This window comes from Suillus fuscotomentosus (assembly GCF_016647785.1).
Source record: "Suillus fuscotomentosus strain FC203 chromosome Unknown F5891scaffold_72, whole genome shotgun sequence".
NCBI lineage: Eukaryota > Fungi > Basidiomycota > Agaricomycetes > Boletales > Suillaceae > Suillus > Suillus fuscotomentosus.
This window is the reverse complement of record NW_024539584.1, coordinates 85,537-105,947: the sequence shown is the minus strand read 5'-3', so window position 1 is coordinate 105,947 and position 20,411 is coordinate 85,537. Positions and strand designations below refer to the sequence as shown.

Sequence of the window (20,411 nt, the reverse complement as noted above, 5' to 3'; positions counted from 1 at the left end):
AGGGGCTACTGGCTGCATCTTCACCTTTTTCCACAGCATCAAACAACAGCGCTGGTTTGCACTCATCACAGCGTAGCATATGGACTACACACTGACGCACACCTCTACAGCCACAATGCTCCAGCTCACGTTCTTCAAAAACAGTGCGAGAGGACAACAGCCCAGCACACATTCTACTACAACAGCTTCAGGCACATCCACCACTCATAGCGACATACATGAGGGTGACATCGCGCACTTTGCCCAGGTTGGCTTCGATGCCTTAGTCCAATCGCTCGCAGTCCAGCAAGGGTTTCAGGCAGATGTGATCAGGACCATTTACAAGTACCTCTCAAGCTATGAGAAAATGGTTGAGGTCATTGAGGCAATGAGGGAGGCAGCCGAGGTGCACGCCGTTGCTGAGATCTTGAGCAGGACAGAGGAGGACAATGTTGAGGACGACAGCATTATGGATGATAGTGTCAAGGAAGACAGCATCAAATCAGAGGAGGAGGAATAGGTGTATTGCCAAGAGACTAAAACTTAAGAGAGTCCCTATTTACATGGTACCTCACCCTCTCATTGGTCTCCGCAATATTATACACCTTCTTGAGAATGTCAGGCTCGCTCGGTCCATCACAGAGAGCAGATAACAGCTGTCACGAAGATGAGTTGAAGAGGTAGCGGTATATGTGAGATAAAACGAACCATCTCCATGTCATGCCATTGCAGGTGGAAACCAAATCCCACTATAGTGAAAGAACACAGGCGAGTGAAGAGCTTTTTTTGGCACGGCGTCACTCCTCCATCCATTGTTCCTCATCCACCTCAAGGACAAGAGAGGCCTGGCCGGCAGGATCAGATGAGATGACAGATTTTGGCTTCTCACTACGGAGATAAACATGCACCCCTGCAGCTGTGAGCACCCGAACGATAGGCGCATGTGAGCTGCGACTTCGCATTCGGTGCGCATACGATGCTGTCATTCTACAACATGGATAAGTTCGCGTCAGCAAAACATCTGGAATGTAGACTAACCCTGGCCTGAGGACGAACTCACCACCAAGCTGAGTAGGGTCTCCAGCTTTCTCCCAAACAGGCATTCTGACGTGCAATTCCACCCGTATTTTAAACCTCTTATCCCCCTTGCAAAAGATTGGTATGCAGCGTTAAAGGATAACATGGCTCATCCTGTTACCTTTGATGCCATTCTTCACATACTCGATTCTCATCTGGATCAGCTTCCCAATGATGAGGAGCTCCAATCCAGTATGACCACACTCAAGGAGTCTGCCGTCACTCTCAGCAAGTTGAAATGTGTTGCCTCTCTATCTTTGCCCATGGGATCACCAAAGCGGAAGAAATCGGATGACATTTTCGAGTCAGACGGGCAGGTGTAATCTTATGTGTTTTTATCATTACTATCTCTCGGATGAGTACCGCATATGACATATTTGGCACCACAGTAGTACTAACTAAATTTATTGCTGGATGTTGTTGTAGTTTGTCGCTGACTCGTTGTTTCGATTATATAATATGTTACTTGAACATAGAACTTCAGCACGTAACAAGACACTTACACTTTGACTCAAGGTGCGCATTATCTAGTATTACTCATGAACACATGGTCCTTTATTACCTGCATCAGTTACGCGCCCTGCACACCACCAAACCAAATACTCTAAGTTTCCGAGAAGGCTACACAGATCCTTCCGCCATGGCGTACCAGTGTATAAAATGGTGAGTACTGGTAGTATCAACTTGATCCTTCATCTCATTGCTTTCTGTATTGCAACATGCCTCCTCGCGCAGTAGCCAGTCCCAAGAAGAAAAGGTCTAAGTGCAAAGCTTCAGACGCTTCAAAGGCTGCTTTGCCGAAGAGGCCTTGCACTGCCAATGTCACCGATACTATCCCCAGCACGCCACTCGTATCCCTCGGTCTTACTGAAGCTGATGTGATGGGCGCTCCTCGACGTTCTGGTCGCCCTAATGCGGGAACTGGAGGTAGGAATGCCCAGCTGGAGAAGATTGGCTTAGTGTTAGAGTCTCAGTCATTGAGTCGGAAACCTAAGGGCACTACGTCTCTTGATGCACTCAATCCGGTGAACCCCCAGGCTCCAGAGCCAGCCTCGTAAACGGAAGAATCGTTCAAAGGTACAGCAACAATTTTTGTTAATGATTGTATTGATTGTGTGTCTAGGTGCCCCCTCCACCATATAATCCTGATTCATCAAGCCTCGATGCTAGTACCCTAGTACCTAGCTTTTTATCGCAGCAAAGTGGTGGGAGGTTTGGCTTTGCGCCTTCGACCACCACACGTATCCCTCCCAGTAATGCAAAGTCCAATCCTCAAGTCTTAAATGATCCATATATCGCCATGGGAATGAACATTGCGGAGAAGCGCAATCAGAATGCTCTTGTCGATCACGCTCACAGTTCTCAACCTCTACTAGGTGCTACATATTCAGACAACCTGGATCCGGCCCTACGTAAGGAAGAAGGTATTGTTAGGCAAACACTTCATGCTAGTGTTGCCGCAGCTCTGGCTTGTGGCCGGCTTTAGCCGCGAGCAGAGCTGTAGTTAGCCAAACCATGTATGTAGTTATAGCTTATGTAATTAGTAGTTTGGTCTAGTCTATGGAGCCGCGTTTAAGGTCTTAAAGCCAGCTCAAGCCAGCTTTAATAATAATAATAATAATAATAATAATAATAATAATAATAATAATAATATATATATATATATAAATAAAATTGTATTGCAATGACACAAGTCTATGCTCTCGATATGTGGTGGTTTCTTTAGTGGTGAGATAGGATGAGAATGGATGTACTACGCATGACGAGAATGTACTACAGAAAATTGGTAGCGGGTGATAATAGAAACAAATTTACCGGTACAGCCATACAGGCTCGTGTTTTGGGATACCTGGTGAAGACGAAGCTGAAATGATGCGAGCCGTGCAGTCCTCCATACCTGGGGATGTTGGAGGAGATGCCGCTGATGACAACAATGTGGGTGGTGTGGTGTAGGAAGAGTTGGGCGGGGGGAATCAGGCTTTGGCGGGTGGGTGCAAAGAATATGTAGGTGTAGGTGCCAAAGTGGCTGGAGGAGGCAGAAAGGGATTTGTGGTAGGAGGAGGAGTTGTCTGGGATGATGAGGGAAGAATGTGAGAAGGGTAAAGTTGTTGATGTACCAGATACTTCTTGACCATGTCTTCGAACTCCCTGAACGTCACCGGATCCACATTGAGTTCCCACTCCAGATACTGACACATCTCGTGCTCCGTCTGGCTGGTTTCATGCGGTTGGAACGTGCCCTTCGTCTGGAGTCTGAGAGAGGGAGAGGCGGGTGCGTGCAAAGAACGATAAAGGGGGATAGATGGGTGGTGTGATGTAGGAAGAGTTGGGTGGAGGGAAAGCAGGCTGTGGCAGCGAGGAATAACGATGGCCATATGTAGGTGTAGGTGTCAAAGCAGCTGGAGGAGGTGGGGAGACATTGAGAATGCATGAGAACATAAGAAGATTAATAACACACCTTGTAGTTGAATCCATAGCTCAGCTGAGCAATTGGATATACAAACTATCTGCGAGACAACTTGTGGTGAGGTGAACATGCCGTGCGTCCGAGTAGCGCGACAGCTCATGAGTGTAGTTGCACAAGAAAATCTCAGGGTTCGGAAGAGAAACCGACATTCTATAACCAAGGGTGTCAAAGGGTAATTCGCGCACATCGAAAGTCTCCTCACCATGAATAACCTCTTCTGGCTTCTCAGTTGCATAGGCAGCACCTGCAACAGGTCGCGTCTTCTCTATCAGCAGAAAGTCGACGCTTTCCTCTTCGCCATTCTTAGCCTTCTCTAACCTCTCAAGTGCGTTGTCCAAGACCAGTGTCATCGCCTCGACTTTGTCGACACAAGTCTCGAACATGGCAGTCAGTACCCGTGCGGCACCTTGAGCGGTATCCTTGGTTGTAATATTCTCGATCAGACTGAACATAAGTCTAAGATGCCCGCCGGCAACTAAATTGAGCGCCTTCTCACAGGGCCAAGAATAACTTACTAAAAATAGAATTCGACTTCACATCTACCGCCGACAAAGCTGATAGATCGATATCATAGCAATCTACTACCAGTCTACTACTGAATCTACACTCATCATCCCTCAACACATAACTATTCAAGTACATATGGGTCCCCAAGATAATGTACGTGGTCCGAATCGTCTGATGAATGTTCAATCGAAAGCTAAACATATGTTAGTTGTATGGCAGTGCTGCTCGTGCACGACACTTACGAGAGCAGCGGATGGCTGAGCGGCAGGACAGAGAAGAGAAAGGGAGAGGAGAGAGGAGAGGAGAGGAGAAATAAGAGGGGATGGAGGAAGGGAGAGAGGAGGGGAGGGAAGGGAGAGAGGAGGGGAGAGAAGAGGGGAGAGAGGTCAGGTGCTGGGGAGATCAAGGTGGCGATCTTGGTTGTTGAGGATGTTGGGGAGGCAGGGATAGAAGCGGCTGTTGTAGGGAGAGCTGTATAGATTAGAAAGTGTCTGTACACGATTGTGTCAATGATGACCTCCATGCCAGCTAAGATGTCGTCTTCTCATCAATGGATGAACTCTGTCCTGATAAAAGTAAACTCTTACCTAAGTATCCCGTCTACGCAACAGACTTCATCATGTCTTCGTCAGTGTTGTCGTGAGCTTGACTGAGAAAGTCAGCAACTGATGAGTGCAAAGCAGTACCATCTGCCTTCATGCAAACAGATCAGGCGTAATTTCCACCCACAAGTCCACGCGAACGTACACTCTGCGCCTTCACTTCATTAAAGGGCTCATTCAAAAGTTGTTGACTTAATTCTCTACAACGTCCCATCATGGCAAATGCTCCACCAAAGCACCAAACGGCAACTTTTTGACTGCAACCTCATGCTGAATGTTCAATATCATGTCGTCGACAGAGACACTCACGGAAAGGAAAGGCTGTGAACATGGCAGCCTTCTCAGGAGAGAGAGCCTGTTTTCCGACATTGACGATTTCGTGCGCACGGGAAAGAAATAAGCTTTCATCAGCGAGATGTCCATATGTCACGGTCATGATTAGGGAGCCAGCGTATCTGTCACAAGGATTGATCGTCAACGGGACCATATGTCACAACGATGTCACTGGATTAGGTACGAATGCTTCAGCGTGTTGCTGCAGTGAGTGACTAGTGGCACCTAGGTGATCAATGACTAGTCCATTTGCTTGGCAAGAGTATATCTCGTGGTACGAGACCGAGACCTCGGCCCTAAGGGCTTGATGGTAGATCTTGCAATGTTGTCGTAAAGTCTCCCCATACGGAAGCAGTGCAGAACTGAAAGCCAGTCCAGCTCTGTATCCTCAGTGGATGAGGAACAAATTAAATGAAAACTGGCAATACATACATTTCGGTGGTGCGAATAACGGGACGGGTAGAGTAATTCACGGAACACTTTTCTAGTAACTCCTGGGCGATGGTTTCAGAGTTTATGATGATTGAGAAGTCCAAACTGTTTGGACAGACATCTGCAATGTTTGATGAGTGTTGGTGCACTGCAAAGTGTGAGTAGAGGTGATTAGCCAGTACTTGTGAAGACCGAGAGAGCACTTGGCCTGTCGAGATGAAGCGCAGGCTGTCAAGGAAAGTCGAATAATGAACAAGTTCACTATTGCAAACAGCCAGGCAGCTAGAACACGTAAAGATAGGGCAAACAAGAGATAAGTAGGGGAAGCAAACATCATAGCTCATAGGTAGTAGGAAAATCATCGATGTCGTCACACTCATCCTCTGCGATAGCTCTGAGAAGATTGTCACATATATCACCTGTAATGCCACTGTTAGTTAATGTCAAAACATTGTTGGATTCCTGTCGTTCGCGCAACGTCTTGTACTCCATATCCTTCTGCGATGCTGCCCAACCTTTGGTAAAGTTGAGTCGCTCTTTTTTCAGGAGGAACTTTACCACCTGCAGAGCCTCCATCAGGACCGGGCTTGTGCGATTACGTTTCTTGGTGTCAGTTTCGCTACTAGATGAAAAGACTCGCTCGCATGGAACAGCAGAGGCCTGTATTGGGAGATGGTCCATTGCAATGCCGAAAATTGTCGGAAATGATTTCTCTGCAACCTGGTCAACACCTCGTGGTCAGTGACAAAAGGTATAACATATGGAGACGCAGGACGCTCACCTCCCAGAACGCAAGTATGTCCGTTGTCTTGGGGCTAAGATTAGCCGTAGCGTAGGCCTCAAACTCTTGCTTGACCGTTTGGGCAATACTGTCGTGACGCGGCAGGACATTGACGTCAGGTAGTCCATAGAGGCGCGAGCCTAGCGTGCGTGGTTGTTCTCGAAGTACTACTTCATTAGCTGAAGGGCCTACATATGCTGAGCCATTTTCAGCTCGCTTTTGATGCATCTACATGAGATGATATCAGTTTGACCTTTGAAGTTGCATGGTAGACGTACCAGATGGATTATATGCTCATCTACATCTTTATTCATTTTTTCCCCCCAACGACTCCGAACCCACGACATTTGGATACTAGGATCGACGACTGATGAACTCAAATGTGAGCAACCATACATTACTAGAAGATATCGATGGACTCACACATAGCAACTGCATAGGCATTTGTGGCACCCATCCTCTCGTCATACTTATCAGCCCAATCTAAACCGATCTGGACAAGAGGGTCACAGTGTGGGACATGTTGGGCCAAAAGCTTCCAGCGCTCGATAAACATTTCGAACGCTGGAAATGCACCGCTCAGCTTGGGAGTGCGTTCGCCTGACATGCATTGTTGGGCAGCATGGGGCGCCTGATATGACAGTCAGACGAAGCGTGAATTTTGAATATACTAAGACTGACCTCTAGGATTACTTCAACGTCCTGTAAGAACTGCCACTCCATTGAACTCAGTTTGAATTTGCTGATAGAGCATTGAGTAGGAGAGTCAAAGAATAAATATATTGCCTGGGCGACTATTAGTCATGGCAGATGTTTAGTGGGTGATGTCTTACCTGGCGAAGGGTTCGCAAACGATTAAGCATGATATAGACCGAATCCCAGCGAGTTGACTCATCAAGCAGGAGTTCGACAACGGGGAGCCGTAGTTTCGCACCCACGTCATCTTGAAACCACTCCTTCTCGTTACCTGTGACGATAGTGTCCCTGAAAAAATCACGTCGCTGGTTAGATGCGCGAATTGTGCGCACAACGTCCCTAGCTCTGAGAATAGCTTTCCCTGACACGGCCTTGAGATACTCCGCTTTTACGATAGTGCAATTGCCAATGACCCAATGGTCGGGCACAAGCGAATAGTCAGCTGTGTGGTATTCTTCGATGATGTGCTTCACACATATGTTAATGATGTGGGGGAAACACAGGATTCTGCGGTCAATGGGAGGGAAATCAATCCCCCGGGACTCGAGTTTGTGGGACAGCTCCCGCATGGCAACCTGGTTGTTGGAGGCGTTGTCCAAGGTGAAATGACCAGTCTGAACAAAGTTAGAGCATGCTACACAGCACAACTAAACACTAACCTTCTTGGTCACACCGGCACGATCCAGAAGATGCAATATTACTTCTGCTAGCAATTCTCCAGTGTGACTTCCTGGGACGTGATGGAAGGCTATCAATGCTGCGTTCAAGACGAGGACTGAACTATGGTCTGCCCTAGCAATCCAGTGGGCGGTAACAGCCATGAATGGGTAAAGGTTAGAATCCGACCAGAGGTCCGATGTGAACGAAACCTTTCCCAGTGCAGCCTGAAGAATATAAGATGCTTTGCAGGGCTCTCGACAACTGTAGACCTACCGCAAGGTCCCTCTTCAAAGCATTGAAGTGCTCATGGAAAGCATCAATGACCAATTCACGTATTTTAGTTCGATGAAAGACATCAGTCTCATTGAGCGATGGCCGCAGAAGACAGATCAGGCAGCGAAATTCTGGGCATTCAATAACGCTGATTGCCTGAAAACAATTACTGACTATAGTATGTAGAAAGTGCGCATCAACTCACCTGATCATCGGCAACGATAAATCTCACGATCTGTTTATGCATTTCGTCCAGGGTAAAGTTAGGCAGTACGTCATCTGGAGCTAACAGGCTGGTACTGGTGAGTGAGCTAGGACTTGGGGGAGTACCGAGTGAGTCCAAGGTGTAAGCCGGATCCTTGAGCTGTTGATGCAAGGTCGCGATCATCCAGCCATCATCCAAAAATGTCTTCAAACGCGATGAAGCATGGACGTGCCAGTGGTTGCGCTCTGCTTCTTCCAAATAAATGATGGTATGCTCGTTGAATGCGTGTGTCCGACGACCTGTAGTGCCTGTAGTAGCAAGGTATGATACAACAGCATGAGTATTGTCATGAGCGTGGATTTCTCTTGCAAATTATGTTAGAAAAAATGATAGACTGCAAATACAATACTCACTCGCAGGCTTTACAGATTCTAGACTGAGTGACAGGGTCCTGTCTGTAGAAGAAATGAATGTCGGCAGAGGATTTAGGTGGTTTGGCTCGGCCACCAGTGGCCAGAGGGTCAGTTCTGGCAGTATTCATCGCAGTCTGGAGTGGACTAGGGCATGCAACAGGCGTTACTGTGAGTGCAGGAGGGTTAGCCACTTCGTCTTCCTCATCATCGGAGATGTTCTCGAGGTGAAAGGATTCCCCTTCGTCTGCAGTGGGACTTGAACCATTATCTCTGAATCTAACAGGAAGCTGACGACGTCTTGGGGGATTTTGAAGCACGGACGCATTCGCTGCAGCAGCAATGGGAGCGACAGCAGGAGTTGCAGTAGGAGGAGTGGCAGCCATGGGAGCGGCAGTAATGGGAGCAGGAGCGGCTTTGGGAGCAACCCGGGAAGTGTTCTTCCGTCGAGGAGGCATGGTTGTGCTGAAGGATCTAATGTCAGAATTACCTGTCTATATAGGTTTTCACCATGGGAAACCCCAGAGCACGCCAACGTGCAGTGATTGCGAGTCCCTGATGGAAAATCCATAGGTGTCGCTAGCGAAGTAGCCTTGATGTTTTAATGCTATATGCGAGTCAGATGAGTAAGAGCCTTGAGGAGCAAAAAAAACTAATGCAATTTTGAGATAGGGACTTACTAGAGGCGATTGACTCCAGCAGAGGGCCCAGAGGCTCTCTAGATCACAACAGAATGGATGGAATAAGGTCCTTGTGCAGACAGTGGGTGACCGTGGCCCATGGGTGACCGTGTGACTGAATGATCAAGGAAATCAGAAATCAGATCCTCATTTTCAGGCTTAATGACTCTTCAGAAAGTCACCATGAGTCTCTCATTGCTGAGTTGCACTGCTGCCTGCAGCATGTTGAAAGATAAGAGGTTGCACCGTGCGTGGGAGTTGGAGAAATGAGATACCGTCTTGATATTAGTCATAGGCTCAAAGGCTGTGCTCCTGCCGCTGCTATGAAACCTATCATGATAGAATCATTAGCTCACATAGTATGCATATACAGTCGTATGTACAAGTAACAAGTAACACTATAACGGTGTCATGGTATATAAACTAGGCCTTTTTCCGGCGTGGAGTTGAGGCAGTTGCACGCAATGTGGAGGAGTGATTATGTGGGCGTAACCTTGCAATGATGTCAGTTCAAAAGTGAGGCCATAAAATGGACTACTGACACACGAGACGATCTACGAAGGGGCGGGCATGGACTTGAAGGCACTGCCTTGATTTCCCAGGGTTCATCATAGCATGGAAGGGGATGTGTGGTAGGCACATCAGGCTTGCCGAAATCCAGCTCTGTGCTTGCTGGAGCAGGTGATGTAGAATGAAGTACACGAAGTAAGGAACGAATATGGTTGTAGTCAGGGTCCTCTGAGAATGCGAGAGCACGCGTGTAAATGAGAATCGTTGTGAATTGGACAGGAATTCCTTGACACAAAACTTCGATGGTAGTGTTGACTTTGCGCTCCAGTATGGAAGAGCTGGAAAGCTTCTCTTGGTCACTGGTCAACCATGGAAGAGAGCCCTGAAAACAGTATATTAACATGTAGGTGAGTGATTCAAGGTCATCACGACGACCCAGTTCAAGTCCCAAATGATCGTTGATTGACGCGAATGCAGGAGTGCTGGTAAGACATTGACCTTGGCAAAATGGTATATGGACTCCGGTCGATGTGTTCCAGAATTCCTTTGTGGTGCCGAAATCGATGAGAAAGGCGGTGTGCTTCAAATCGCCAAGGCCCACTACAACATTCTGTGGTTTGATATCACCGTGGATGTAATTATGCGAATGAATGTATTCAAGACGTGAAAGCTGGGAGATGGGGTTAGCGATCTGCGCGTGCAATGGCAATACACACACTGACTGACCAGCTGGTCTCCTAGATTTACAACAGTGTCAAGGCTAAATTTTCGGTTGTGGGCAAGGAAGATATGATGCAGTGATGGCCCAAGGAGGTCAAGAACTAGAGCGTGATAGGCCGACTCCCTACCAAACCAAAGGGCACGGGGAATCCCAATACCACCTTCAAGGTTTTTCAAAATGCGGTATTCACGCTGCACGGAAGATGAGTGGTTGATAGGTTCAAGCTTGATGGTGACTGCATTATCCTTGATGATATTCCGTGCGCGATACACAACAGCTAAATGCGGTCCAAATGTTGAATCAACATGTAGTCAGTGATATGGGAATGACATACCGTACAAGCCAGACCCCAACACGTCTCCCAGCCTAAACCTTCCATCAACTCGAGTAGGGACCTTATCCATGATGTATACAATAGCCTAAGTAGAAATAACGTGAAATCAACTAACTGAGAGGAAAGCGAATAATATTCTGCCACCCAACTGCCACTTTTGCATTTCAGCCTGGACTGGCTTGAGCCAGCTTAAAGCGGTTCAAGCCAAGATTCACACATTTTTGGTTGAAACCAGTTTGCTTGGCTTACAAATCGGACCGAGTCACTAATCAGTGGCTTGGCTCACGATAATTGCCAAACTTCTGGCAAACCGGCAAATGCCGAACTGGAGCCGACCATAGCCGAACCGTGGTAATACTACTTCATGCAAGGCTGGTAGGATCCGATTTGGAGGACAGCGAATCCAGTGGCACTGGTACCAATAAAGACGATGATGATGATGATGATGATGATGATGATGATGATGATGATGATGATGATGATGATGATGATGATGATGATGATGATGATGATGATGATGATGATGATGATGATGATGATGATGATGATGATGATGATGATGATGATGATGATGATGATGATGATGATGATGATGATGATGATGATGATGATGATGATGATGATGATGATGATGATGAAGATGAAGATGAAGAAGACGAAGAGGATGAAGGAGAGAATAATGAGTCACAGCAGTTTGGTTGGGGGGGAGGCTCGTCAACGGCAGAAAGAACATCCAGGTAAAAAAATTATATCCAGAGTACCTTGACTGACTTGATTTTACATCTACAGGATTTTCGGCTGAAACACTACCTCCTCAGGCTCGAGTCACTTGCCCTCTCACGCCAGACTTCCAATTCCAATTCTCACGCGATGAAGATGAAGACTCTGCCCAGATGCGTCTCAACAACAGCAACCAGGTACAATTTTAATTACTCATTTCGATCATCTCACAGTTTTTCGCCTTTTAAGCCTATGGACACTTTGCCGGGAGTGCGGCAGGAACACTCAGATGTTCAGGTGAGGGTGTACACTTGTCTTAGATGAGGCTCATGTTTTTTTTGTAGACTACTACCTCGAAGCCCGTTGACGTATTGAAGCGTCACCATGACAAAAACGGTCAGCCCCGCTTGCCCGACCCTGATTCACTCCAGCTGTTGAATCAAGTGTCTGAGTCTGCCGACCGAGCTGAGGGTCGGTCGAGAAGCAAAAGGTCCAAGGGGCCTGAAAGCGGACCAAGGCCTGATCAACTAGCCTGGTACGGGCCACACTGGAAAAGTTTCCTTGAGGAGGCCAAAGGGGAGTGTCGTGGTCAGCATGCCCTGGAAAATCCATTTCCACCTTTAGTCAAGGGTATGCCAGGAACCATCTCCGAGGTTTTACTTTCAGTTTTGGTCGCATGGGACAAAAGTGGTAAACAGTTCGAAGCTGGTATGTGCTCTTTCTTTTTTGTCGAACTAATGTATTTATTATCTCGATGCAGGGGTTTGGCCAGAGCAGCAATACAACATGACGCGGTTGGTGAGTGGATTGCTTACATTTGTGCTGATGCCTCGCTGACGCACATCGCAGGTTTGTACTCAAGTTGTACGACGACCTGTCGACTTGGCGATCCGATCTGAAGAAAACTGCGATAAGTATTGCACCCCTATCATACTCACTTTTTCCTCCGTCTTCCGTTCCTCCTCAACAACGTGCGACTTGGATCGAAAGTGCCGCTGGAGATTTACTGAAGGGTGGTTCGTTTTTATGGTTTGGAACAGATGAGAATGTGAGTGGTTTTATGCCAATCACAACCTTACTGAACAGGATCTACAGGGGAGAACGAGGAATCTGGCTCATCCTGCTCTCCGTGATACATGTGTAGCCTTTTTTTACACGGGGCCTTACCGGGTCGCGCGGAGGCAGCCAGATCACTTCCGCACGCAACTACCCATATCGTGTCTGGCCTTAGTTGCCACAGCGGTAATGTGTTCTCTTCCCGCTGATGTCAAGCTTATGTGTTGATTTTTCTCTCCACAGTTCCACTGCATTTTTGATGGTCTTGAGAAGAATGGTACTGGTAAATGTTATCCGAATTTTTCGTCGAAGGATTACTCGCCCGTCTACCGCAAAATGCTCCAAATCATCAAAGATACCCTCAAGAACGAATATCACGGCCCTAGATTGTTAGCACAGCTTCGAGAATGGGCTGAAGTTGGATGGTGAGTTCTTGTTGTATGAAAAACTCTAAACTGATTTCATTTATGCAGGGCTGAAAATATCAAGCTCGACGGCAGTGCTGCGGAGGCGAGACACGACCACCTCCAGGTGATTCTAGACTAAATCGTGCAGATTCGTGCTCGAATCACAGTTCTTTGCTCACCCGTATCGTATTCTGTATCATTTCTCTTGATTGCCATATCCACTACTACTGTTGTGTGCTCGTATCTGCGTGCAAGATTTAATATATTTTTGCGGCTATGCTATTGTATAGAGTGAATGCCGTGACCAGGAGCAAGTTGTCTGCACAAATCACGTTCTTTGAGTGATCTGTGAGGGTCTGTACAGACATAGACAGAGGAAATTGGTACTATTTGAGGGCTGTTTCGTGCTTGCTGGGCATGTCTGTGGGCATCTGTACAGAGATTGACAAAATAGTCTGCTACTGTAGCAAGCTAGGTAGTAGGGACCAAGCTAGGGAGCTGGGATACTGTACAGCTCTGTACAGCTCGTTTTAGTTTACTGATGAATCCAGCAAGGTTCCATATAAAATGAATTACAGGGCGGCTCAGGGTTCAAAGCAACTTTGGACGCCCTGGCCAAGGTCTGTATGATGCACGGGTTACTGGCAGGGTTCAAAGCAACTTTGGACGCCCTGGGACCCCCGTGCACAAACCGAATTCAAATGGACCTTGCTTCGAAATTGAAATATACCCAACAAGTTGAACAACCACAGGCGCGAAAAACGGTCCAACACAGTGCAGTACTCCCGAGCTCGTCATCATCTGTTAGAGTCCGCATCTTGCGCAATTTACTAAGCAGATCATTACCTTCAAAACGAAGCAATCAGAGAGGTAGTGGTGTAGGTATATGTTGTATACCTTGCGCTACAGCAATGACACGCTCTGCAGTTGGAGGAAGGCTTAGCCATGCAGGTGGTTCGCGATCAGGTAGGCGTTGAACCACATTGTGAATATCTGCAGGAACACAAACAGCTACCCGTACTAGCAGGCACCGGCGAAGTAGCGCGAGAGTCAACAGCAGAAACGAGTCTGGATAATGGTATTGGGTTATTAGCGCAGCAGGCAAGTAGGACGATAAAACAGACCTGTTCAGAAGGTGTACCCCACCTAGAAATGGCCTAGTACAAGAAACGAAGTCAGTACACATAGTAGGTAGTAGGAACCGATATGATAAAAGTTAAAAGCTGTCAGGCTTAAGTGCTCAGAGTCACCTCCTAGAGGCGTGTCGGACCAGGAAGTGAAGTGCAAATAAAAATAAATAAATAACTCACCGGAGTTATTGCGCTCGCTCGGACGGATGGCCCAAGGTTTAGGGTGATGAGTGGGGTTGTTTATGCGACGGGAGAAGCGCCTGGTTGACGAGAGGGGTGAGAACTGGTGCCAACGGCGACCATGCACAACTGGGTATCTTCGTGTGCTTTGAGGGCGGGATACAGGAATGGCAGGAAGGCTTGAATGTATGGTGCGAATTGGGCCCGGATTTGAACGGAGCACGTTCTCGGCGCTGAAACGACGCTGAGAGAGAAGACATGACATTGACGTAGGAATTGGGCTAGGGATACAAGACAACATTGGTTGAGCGGATGGTTGACGTAAATGAGAAGGGATAATGTGTCAGCATAGAGAACGACGCGACCGCGAGAGACAACAACGCACTTGATAACCGTATCTTCTAAAAATGTACTGAGTACATCTGGGAGTGAGGCTGAGAACGGCGGCTGGATGATGATGATGATAGTATTAGTGCAGGACGAAGAGCAGTGCAACCAAAGAAAGGCTACGGGGAACACCGCAGATCTAGCTCAGATCTTGAAGCATGGTGCGCCGGATCTAGCTCAGATCCACCCAAAGGGCCTGAGCCATGGTAGACAAGACCCGTCGACGTTGAGCCAACCATGCGGCTTGGATGAAGACAAAGAGCGGTGTGATTGTGTAATGTGACATACGGTCACACTGCCTTGTTAGGGCAGCGCCCCTGGTCCGAGAGTGAGGCAGCGCGTTGTAAGTGGCAAGTTAGCAACATTATACATACCTGTAGGAGCATTTGGAGTAGCATAGATAGTGGTGTGAGTGTGAGGCTAAAATTAAAGCAAGATTTTGAAGGGAAGGGAGCCAAAAATGCCATTTTTCTCCGCGCTGCGCGCAGCATTTTACAGGAAAAGAACGGAAAAGTTGCGGTAAAGTGCCCGCCGCACTTTATTTTACGGGTGGCTGAGAGCTCCGGCAGTAGAATTGTACTTGAACAGTACAGGCGGGCGCACTCGATCAAATTCGCCATTAATGAAGCAAATTGTAGCACTTATATTACACAGTGAGCGTATATACAACTATACATTAAAGAACATGGATAACGCCGTCTTTCTGCCGTGTCTGCACAACGAATTTCGACGGAATCGCGTCGCAACAGCGCGAGGTTGTTGGGACGCGACGTGGCAACAAAAGGAGCTCAGCGAGCTCCGTTGTGGGGTGCTTTCAGTGCTCGCAAGTGGCGCCAATCCCTGGATGCAGGTATTCGCAATGCAGAGACGACGGAACGCGAGCTGCAGATCGGCGCGTTGAAACCAAGGACGACGCGTTATCATAAGTGTTAGACGCGCCGGGTTCGTTGATTTGTCAGCGAGGTCATGTGTTTTGGCGTTTTACACGCCTGCGGTAAAATAAGTGAATAAAACCAACTTTTGGATGTGTGGGATAGCTTTTCGGCGAGTGACTGTGTACTGAGGAAAGACTGTCGGGAGTTGCCGGTGGCCTGACTTTGGATGTTTGTTTGTCTCAATGTTCAAGCTCAAGAAGCGCATGTATCTTGTATTTGTTCAGCTTCCTGAGACGAATACCCCTTCGTAGACCGCAGTCCATGGAGGACCCTGAGCTAGCATTCATTGAACATGCCCAGCCTTTTCGCGTGGAATAAACGTGCACCATCATGGATTCCCTGTACCAGCGGTGGCTATGGTAGCCTCGAGGCGTGAGGCCTTGATCCCGGCTTCTTTTGCGTGCAACCGCAACTTTAAAGAAGGAGCAGATTAAGCAGACGTACGCCCTCAACTTCATCATGACCCTCTCACCCTTGGCCATCTTATTACTGTTACACATCCCGTTTGTTTCCGCTTCACTGCCGGACCTCAATAGCACCAGTGTCCCTACACTCGACGTCAGTAACCCTTCGTCCTGTAACAACACCAGATCCTTGTGGGACATCATCTGGAGTTGCGCTGCCACTCTATTCGCATGCACATGGACTGCAATTCATCCAAACATCCCAGGTATGGACGAGGGAAAATTCGCTGTTTACTCTCGTCGCCTAGGCATCATGATGATGGGGCTGATCGCCCCAGAACTCGTCATTACCTGGGCCACTGTGCAGTTTCTAAGTGCTCGTGACACTGCAAAGGCCTTCAATGATGTCTTTGGTGCACAACTTCACCAGACCCGCAGCTGCTGTGCAGATATGAGAGAGATTGGTACAGCTACGTCGCTTAGTAAAATTCCAGCATCATTATTTAGAGGTCAGTTACCTGCTTCAAGTTGGCCCTTTGGTGTGGTAACTAACTTCATTCAACGGATGTCTCACAGAGTGGACAGTGACCCATGGTTTTTTTGTGTGGATGGGTGGATTCATGCTCTACTTCAATGACAAGCCGCGAGCCACTCTCACACCCAATGAGCTTAAGCGCTTTGTTGATGAAGGCTTCGTGGAAATGCCCATCATCGTGGAAGCAGACATAGAAGATCGAAGCAAGGGTGACGCATTGTCCAAAGGCATCGCTATTCTTCAGCTGGCATGGTTTGTCCTCCAGCTTGTCGCCCGTTACGTTCAGAACCTTCCGATGACACTGCTTGAACTCGACACACTTGCTATAGCTGCCCTGAGCGGCATTGCCTACGGCTTTTGGTGGAAGAAGCCTAAGGATGTAGGACGCCCTCATGTTGTTTATTGGAAAGCAACTGCCTCTCCGCCAAGCATATTAACCTACGAGTATGTCGTCAATATTTTTGCTTGGAGTCGTTCTAATTCGCCTGCATCCTAGCAAGATAGGTGGAAAATTCTCCGAAAACTGGAGTGATCTTTGGTTTACTTGCGTTTATCCCTGGTTGAGTCTTATGGGCATTGAAATATCTGTTTCCCCTCGTGCTGTCCATTCACGTCGGGTTCCGTCTCTGGGTGGCTATCAGGGGGGTGATCGTCATCATCGAATCATACTTCTCATTGGATGTTTCAGTGGGGCGGTGTTTGGAGGTCTGCACTGTCTGGGCTGGAATGTTTTGTTTCAGGGGCACGCAGAGCAGATACTATGGCGTGCAGCTTCCCTTGCGATAGTAGCAGCACCAGTACTATTTATTCTTCTGTCGTATGGCTATATCATTGGGCTGGGCTATCCGAAAGATCTTCATCAGGCTATCGCAGAGTTTACTGTACAGGCCAGCTTTTGTGTATATATTATTGCACGCGTTACACTCATTGTACTTACATTGATGGGCTTTCGATCATTACCTCATGGCGTATACGACACAGTAGCTTGGACAAAGTTTGTTCCACATTTGTAGTTTTCTTTTACTTATGTATATCACAATCACAGCCACGATCATGGACTTACTGCCTTTTGCTTATCAGAGATGTGAGCACGGCTGGCCGTACTGCATGATTGTGAAAGAATAACGAACATTGTTCTAATATTTGAACGCAACCACAATGCTGTCTAGACAAACTGTAGTGCATGCAATGGAGGAGAAGATGTGAGCTTATGTATATTTTGCAAAGTTTATCAGCGCCCGGGTCCCTCAAGACCAAATGGCAGCGCCTTGCATAAAATGAAGCACACTAGCCATGGAACGCAATCGATACATCGCTGAACGAGTCATGATTATTCAGAAACGCATTGAAGCAAGCTGGTGGTTAGAAGTCGTCTAGGTCGCGTCTGCATACAAGTCCTCCGATTTTCCCTGACTAGGTCAATAGAAGAAAGAAGGATGATCGCTCCTTTGTATTCGAATTCAAGATTCAGCGATAATTCTGTAAAAGTGGGTCACTTCGGAAGAACGCCTTTAAATGTCAGGATATCGCACGCCTCACATGCTAGCACATGTCAAAATGTTGTAGTCATTAAGAGAGCTTACGCGTAGAGCTCCTCCTGACGACTACGAATTGCATTTACGAAATATAATGATTTGTTAGTTCGCATCATTACCCCGAACATGATCGATCTGATCGTTGATTCGGTTACCTCACTTCGCTCGCACTGTAATACTGTGATATATCAATTGGCAGGTGATGATTCTGCGATATGTCAAGGACCTACAAAGTATGCACCAACTGCGCGCTTCAGCTTTGTCGAGCTTCACGTATTAACCTCGCCAGCTCCTCAAAATCTTTAACGATAAGATCCACCTCACCGCCGTCCTTCTTGCTACGCATGCTCTCCCTTACCTCGGGCGAATCTTCAGCAGGGCGTGGTACATATATCGTCTTGAAGCCTACGCTGGCAGCAGCGAGGAGGTCGTGCCTGTGTGCAGCGACCATTGCTATCTTGTGAGGAGGTAAAGAAAGGTGATATGCCGCGGATTGGTAGACCTTTTTGTTCCTGCACAAACGTCAGACGAGGGGATAACGTACAGATATAAAAGCGAGACCTACGGTTTGTAAGATCCGAACAGCTCGGACGAAAAGATACCATCCCAGGGAACACCTTGGTTCTTTGCCTGTAACGCTGATTAGGAGAAATGTCCGATGGGTAACGTGGCGACCCAATTACCAGATCGAGAAGTAATCTGAAGTTCCCGTTAGACAAAGCGAGGATGTTGACGTGGCGTTTGAGTTCTGTCAGGCCCGGGATGGTGTCCTGATACGCTGTTGAAATTGAAGTATTGGTCATGTTTGTCTCTGCACTTTCCTGAATATTCGTACCATCCAAGTTGTGCCAGATCAAGGTGAGATCTTCGCGATCAGAATCCCCCCACACTTCTGCAATATGAGACCAGCGCGGGGTGGTGAGCATATTGTACAGTATCTGTAATATGGTCAAGTACAAATCGTGTGCATGCACGCTTGAGAGAAATTACTTCTCGGTGCATGATGTCTGCGTTGGAAGTACCCTCCCCGCCCTGTGATACTCTTTTGCTGCATGAACGTGCACGTTATGATCTGAGGGCAAGATCGAAAAGCGACGAACTTACACATAAGCATAATATCCTGCTCTCCATTCTTCTGCAAAATCTACTGCGTCCTGTGAACCTGATAGATGTGATCAGTGTGAGATCATCTGACGGGAATATGGGATCAGCTACTTACCTTCAAGAAGCCGTCCTTTACTAAGACGGGCGACTTGGCGAGGGACTGTGCTGTGCCAGTTGAGGACGGTACCGAATACGTCGAATAAACAGGCGTCTATTTCGCGGAGGTCGAGATGTTCGGTGTTCGTCATGATCGTTGGTGTGTTTCAATGATAAGCGCCAAGCTGGGAGAAACGGGATCATTTGGTGGCCAATCACATGTCAGTGGTGAATAATGAGGATACCGATCAGACTAGCGCGTCCTGTCTTTGATGGAATATTAGTCTGCAAAGTCAATCCCACCATAGGCCTGATGGTCATTCGGAATACACACTAGTCTGATTAGTCCATCGCCGATTTTGAAGCGCGTGTTCCCCATCACAGCCATAATAATAAAAATGAGAAATATAGCACTGAAACAGTAGTCAAAGTTCGTAGCTGGACACGCAACTTCCTTGGACTACTATGTAGTACAACTCGAAGTCCTACGGAAAGTCATGCCACTGTCAATGATTAATGTTTGACGTTTAACTTTAAAAACTTAAACCCCGTAAGCACGGGAATTGCCGATGGCGGCCCTTTTGTGGAAGAGTGACTTTGCCGGGCTGCTCGCTATGGTCAACGACAATGAAAGGCTTTGAGCACCCAGAGCTCATCAACTGGGACGGCCCTCTAGCATCCAGTTCTTATCATCCTCAGTCACACAAAGACGTACCTTCGACATCGCCCTTCAAGTCGACGAGTAGCACGAATCCTACCCTTTCATCGGCATATCCTTCTAGTATATCATCACAAGACGCTAATGATTCTGGAGAAGATTCGGATTGCTATATTATTGATGTTTCATCTTCAATAGACGATTTACCTGGCAAAAAACGTGGTTCTACGCGTGCTTCAATAAAGGTGTGCTCGCGTTTCTCCTGAACCATTGTAGTTTACTAAACTCCACTCAGCGCGCGTCATCTATTGAAACGCTTTCACCCGTACATATGCCTCATCTCTTTCAGCCGTCTAATCTCGATACACTGTTTCCATTAATCCAGCATACTAGTACTCACGACACCTCGGCTGCCGTGAGCGCGTCTTCTTCCCTTGATAGATCCATCATACTTACGTATTCTTCTCTACAGGACGAAGTTTTGACACCAGAATCATATCTTCTTTCCTCACAGCACAGCACCCGGAGCGTGCCAACTTCATCCCATGCCGCGGAGTTCAACTTATTCGACATGTCTATACCCCCTCTCTTAGCTCA

At 47.5% G+C, this 20,411-nt stretch overlaps 10 protein-coding genes across 10 annotated transcripts; 4 read left to right on the top strand and 6 right to left on the bottom strand.

Annotated features, from left to right (window-relative positions):
- Positions 1-115: 115 nt before the first annotated feature.
- F5891DRAFT_1194669 (uncharacterized protein) lies at positions 116-499 on the top strand (the record flags this gene model as incomplete). Its single annotated transcript, XM_041367984.1, has 1 exon — positions 116-499. The coding sequence occupies one exon, from the start codon at positions 116-118 to the stop codon at positions 497-499; it is 384 nt and encodes a 127-aa protein (XP_041220580.1).
- Positions 500-776: 277 nt separating this feature from the next.
- On the bottom strand, positions 777-1,354 carry F5891DRAFT_984587 (uncharacterized protein; the record flags this gene model as incomplete). Its single annotated transcript, XM_041377477.1, has 3 exons — positions 777-966; positions 1,018-1,124; positions 1,256-1,354. The coding sequence occupies 3 exons, from the start codon at positions 1,352-1,354 to the stop codon at positions 777-779; spliced, it is 396 nt and encodes a 131-aa protein (XP_041220579.1).
- A 421-nt stretch (positions 1,355-1,775) lies between these two features.
- Positions 1,776-2,542, top strand: F5891DRAFT_984586 (uncharacterized protein; the record flags this gene model as incomplete). The annotated part of the gene is made up of 2 exons (XM_041377476.1): positions 1,776-2,081; positions 2,180-2,542. 2 exons carry the CDS (start codon positions 1,776-1,778, stop codon positions 2,540-2,542), a joined length of 669 nt encoding a protein of 222 aa, XP_041220578.1.
- Positions 2,543-3,029: 487 nt separating this feature from the next.
- On the bottom strand, positions 3,030-3,431 carry F5891DRAFT_1254184 (uncharacterized protein; the record flags this gene model as incomplete). The annotated part of the gene is made up of 1 exon (XM_041369949.1): positions 3,030-3,431. The coding sequence occupies one exon, from the start codon at positions 3,429-3,431 to the stop codon at positions 3,030-3,032; it is 402 nt and encodes a 133-aa protein (XP_041220577.1).
- An 89-nt stretch (positions 3,432-3,520) lies between these two features.
- F5891DRAFT_1254182 (uncharacterized protein) lies at positions 3,521-4,553 on the bottom strand (the record flags this gene model as incomplete). Its single annotated transcript, XM_041369948.1, has 2 exons — positions 3,521-3,967; positions 4,273-4,553. 2 exons carry the CDS (start codon positions 4,551-4,553, stop codon positions 3,535-3,537), a joined length of 714 nt encoding a protein of 237 aa, XP_041220576.1. The 3' UTR covers positions 3,521-3,534.
- A 77-nt stretch (positions 4,554-4,630) lies between these two features.
- On the bottom strand, positions 4,631-5,068 carry F5891DRAFT_1194664 (uncharacterized protein; the record flags this gene model as incomplete). Its single annotated transcript, XM_041367983.1, has 3 exons — positions 4,631-4,723; positions 4,778-4,881; positions 4,942-5,068. The coding sequence occupies 3 exons, from the start codon at positions 5,066-5,068 to the stop codon at positions 4,631-4,633; spliced, it is 324 nt and encodes a 107-aa protein (XP_041220575.1).
- A 4,457-nt stretch (positions 5,069-9,525) lies between these two features.
- On the bottom strand, positions 9,526-10,737 carry F5891DRAFT_1194662 (kinase-like protein; the record flags this gene model as incomplete). Its single annotated transcript, XM_041367982.1, has 4 exons — positions 9,526-9,595; positions 9,645-10,282; positions 10,339-10,610; positions 10,668-10,737. 4 exons carry the CDS (start codon positions 10,735-10,737, stop codon positions 9,526-9,528), a joined length of 1,050 nt encoding a protein of 349 aa, XP_041220574.1.
- Positions 10,738-12,055: 1,318 nt separating this feature from the next.
- On the top strand, positions 12,056-13,072 carry F5891DRAFT_1060220 (uncharacterized protein; the record flags this gene model as incomplete). The annotated part of the gene is made up of 6 exons (XM_041362861.1): positions 12,056-12,095; positions 12,148-12,185; positions 12,250-12,435; positions 12,483-12,629; positions 12,687-12,868; positions 12,917-13,072. Coding segments are annotated over 6 exons (666 nt in total), but the record flags the coding sequence as incomplete, so codon positions are not given.
- Positions 13,073-15,654: 2,582 nt separating this feature from the next.
- F5891DRAFT_1115448 (uncharacterized protein) lies at positions 15,655-17,516 on the top strand. The gene is made up of 3 exons (XM_041363780.1): positions 15,655-16,395; positions 16,463-16,865; positions 16,918-17,516. Exons 1-3 carry the CDS (start codon positions 15,942-15,944, stop codon positions 17,432-17,434), a joined length of 1,374 nt encoding a protein of 457 aa, XP_041220572.1. The 5' UTR covers positions 15,655-15,941; the 3' UTR covers positions 17,435-17,516.
- Positions 17,517-17,971: 455 nt separating this feature from the next.
- F5891DRAFT_1060208 (HAD-like domain-containing protein) lies at positions 17,972-19,627 on the bottom strand. Its single transcript, XM_041362860.1, has 9 exons — positions 19,491-19,627; positions 19,176-19,441; positions 19,061-19,118; positions 18,947-19,004; positions 18,792-18,894; positions 18,640-18,734; positions 18,522-18,586; positions 18,187-18,468; positions 17,972-18,134 (listed from the first exon to the last, which is right to left on the bottom strand). Exons 2-8 carry the CDS (start codon positions 19,306-19,308, stop codon positions 18,210-18,212), a joined length of 771 nt encoding a protein of 256 aa, XP_041220571.1. The 5' UTR covers positions 19,309-19,441; positions 19,491-19,627; the 3' UTR covers positions 17,972-18,134; positions 18,187-18,209.
- Between the last annotated feature and the right edge of the window lie 784 nt (positions 19,628-20,411).

What these genes read in the sequence shown, in the direction of transcription:
- F5891DRAFT_1060208 (XM_041362860.1), bottom strand. Translation starts at nt 19,308, where the DNA reads ATGACGAACACCGAACATCTCGACCTCCGCGAAATAGACGCCTGTTTA. An exon ending in TAAAGGACGGCTTCTTGAAG is followed by an intron (nt 19,119 to 19,175) that starts GTAAGTAGCTGA and finishes CACATCTATCAG; the next exon opens with GTTCACAGGACGCAGTAGAT. An exon ending in CTGTTCGGATCTTACAAACC is followed by an intron (nt 18,469 to 18,521) that starts GTAGGTCTCGCT and finishes ACGTTTGTGCAG; the next exon opens with GAACAAAAAGGTCTACCAAT.
- F5891DRAFT_1115448 (XM_041363780.1), top strand. Translation starts at nt 15,942, where the DNA reads ATGACCCTCTCACCCTTGGCCATCTTATTACTGTTACACATCCCGTTT. An exon ending in TCCAGCATCATTATTTAGAG is followed by an intron (nt 16,396 to 16,462) that starts GTCAGTTACCTG and finishes GATGTCTCACAG; the next exon opens with AGTGGACAGTGACCCATGGT. An exon ending in CCAAGCATATTAACCTACGA is followed by an intron (nt 16,866 to 16,917) that starts GTATGTCGTCAA and finishes CCTGCATCCTAG; the next exon opens with CAAGATAGGTGGAAAATTCT.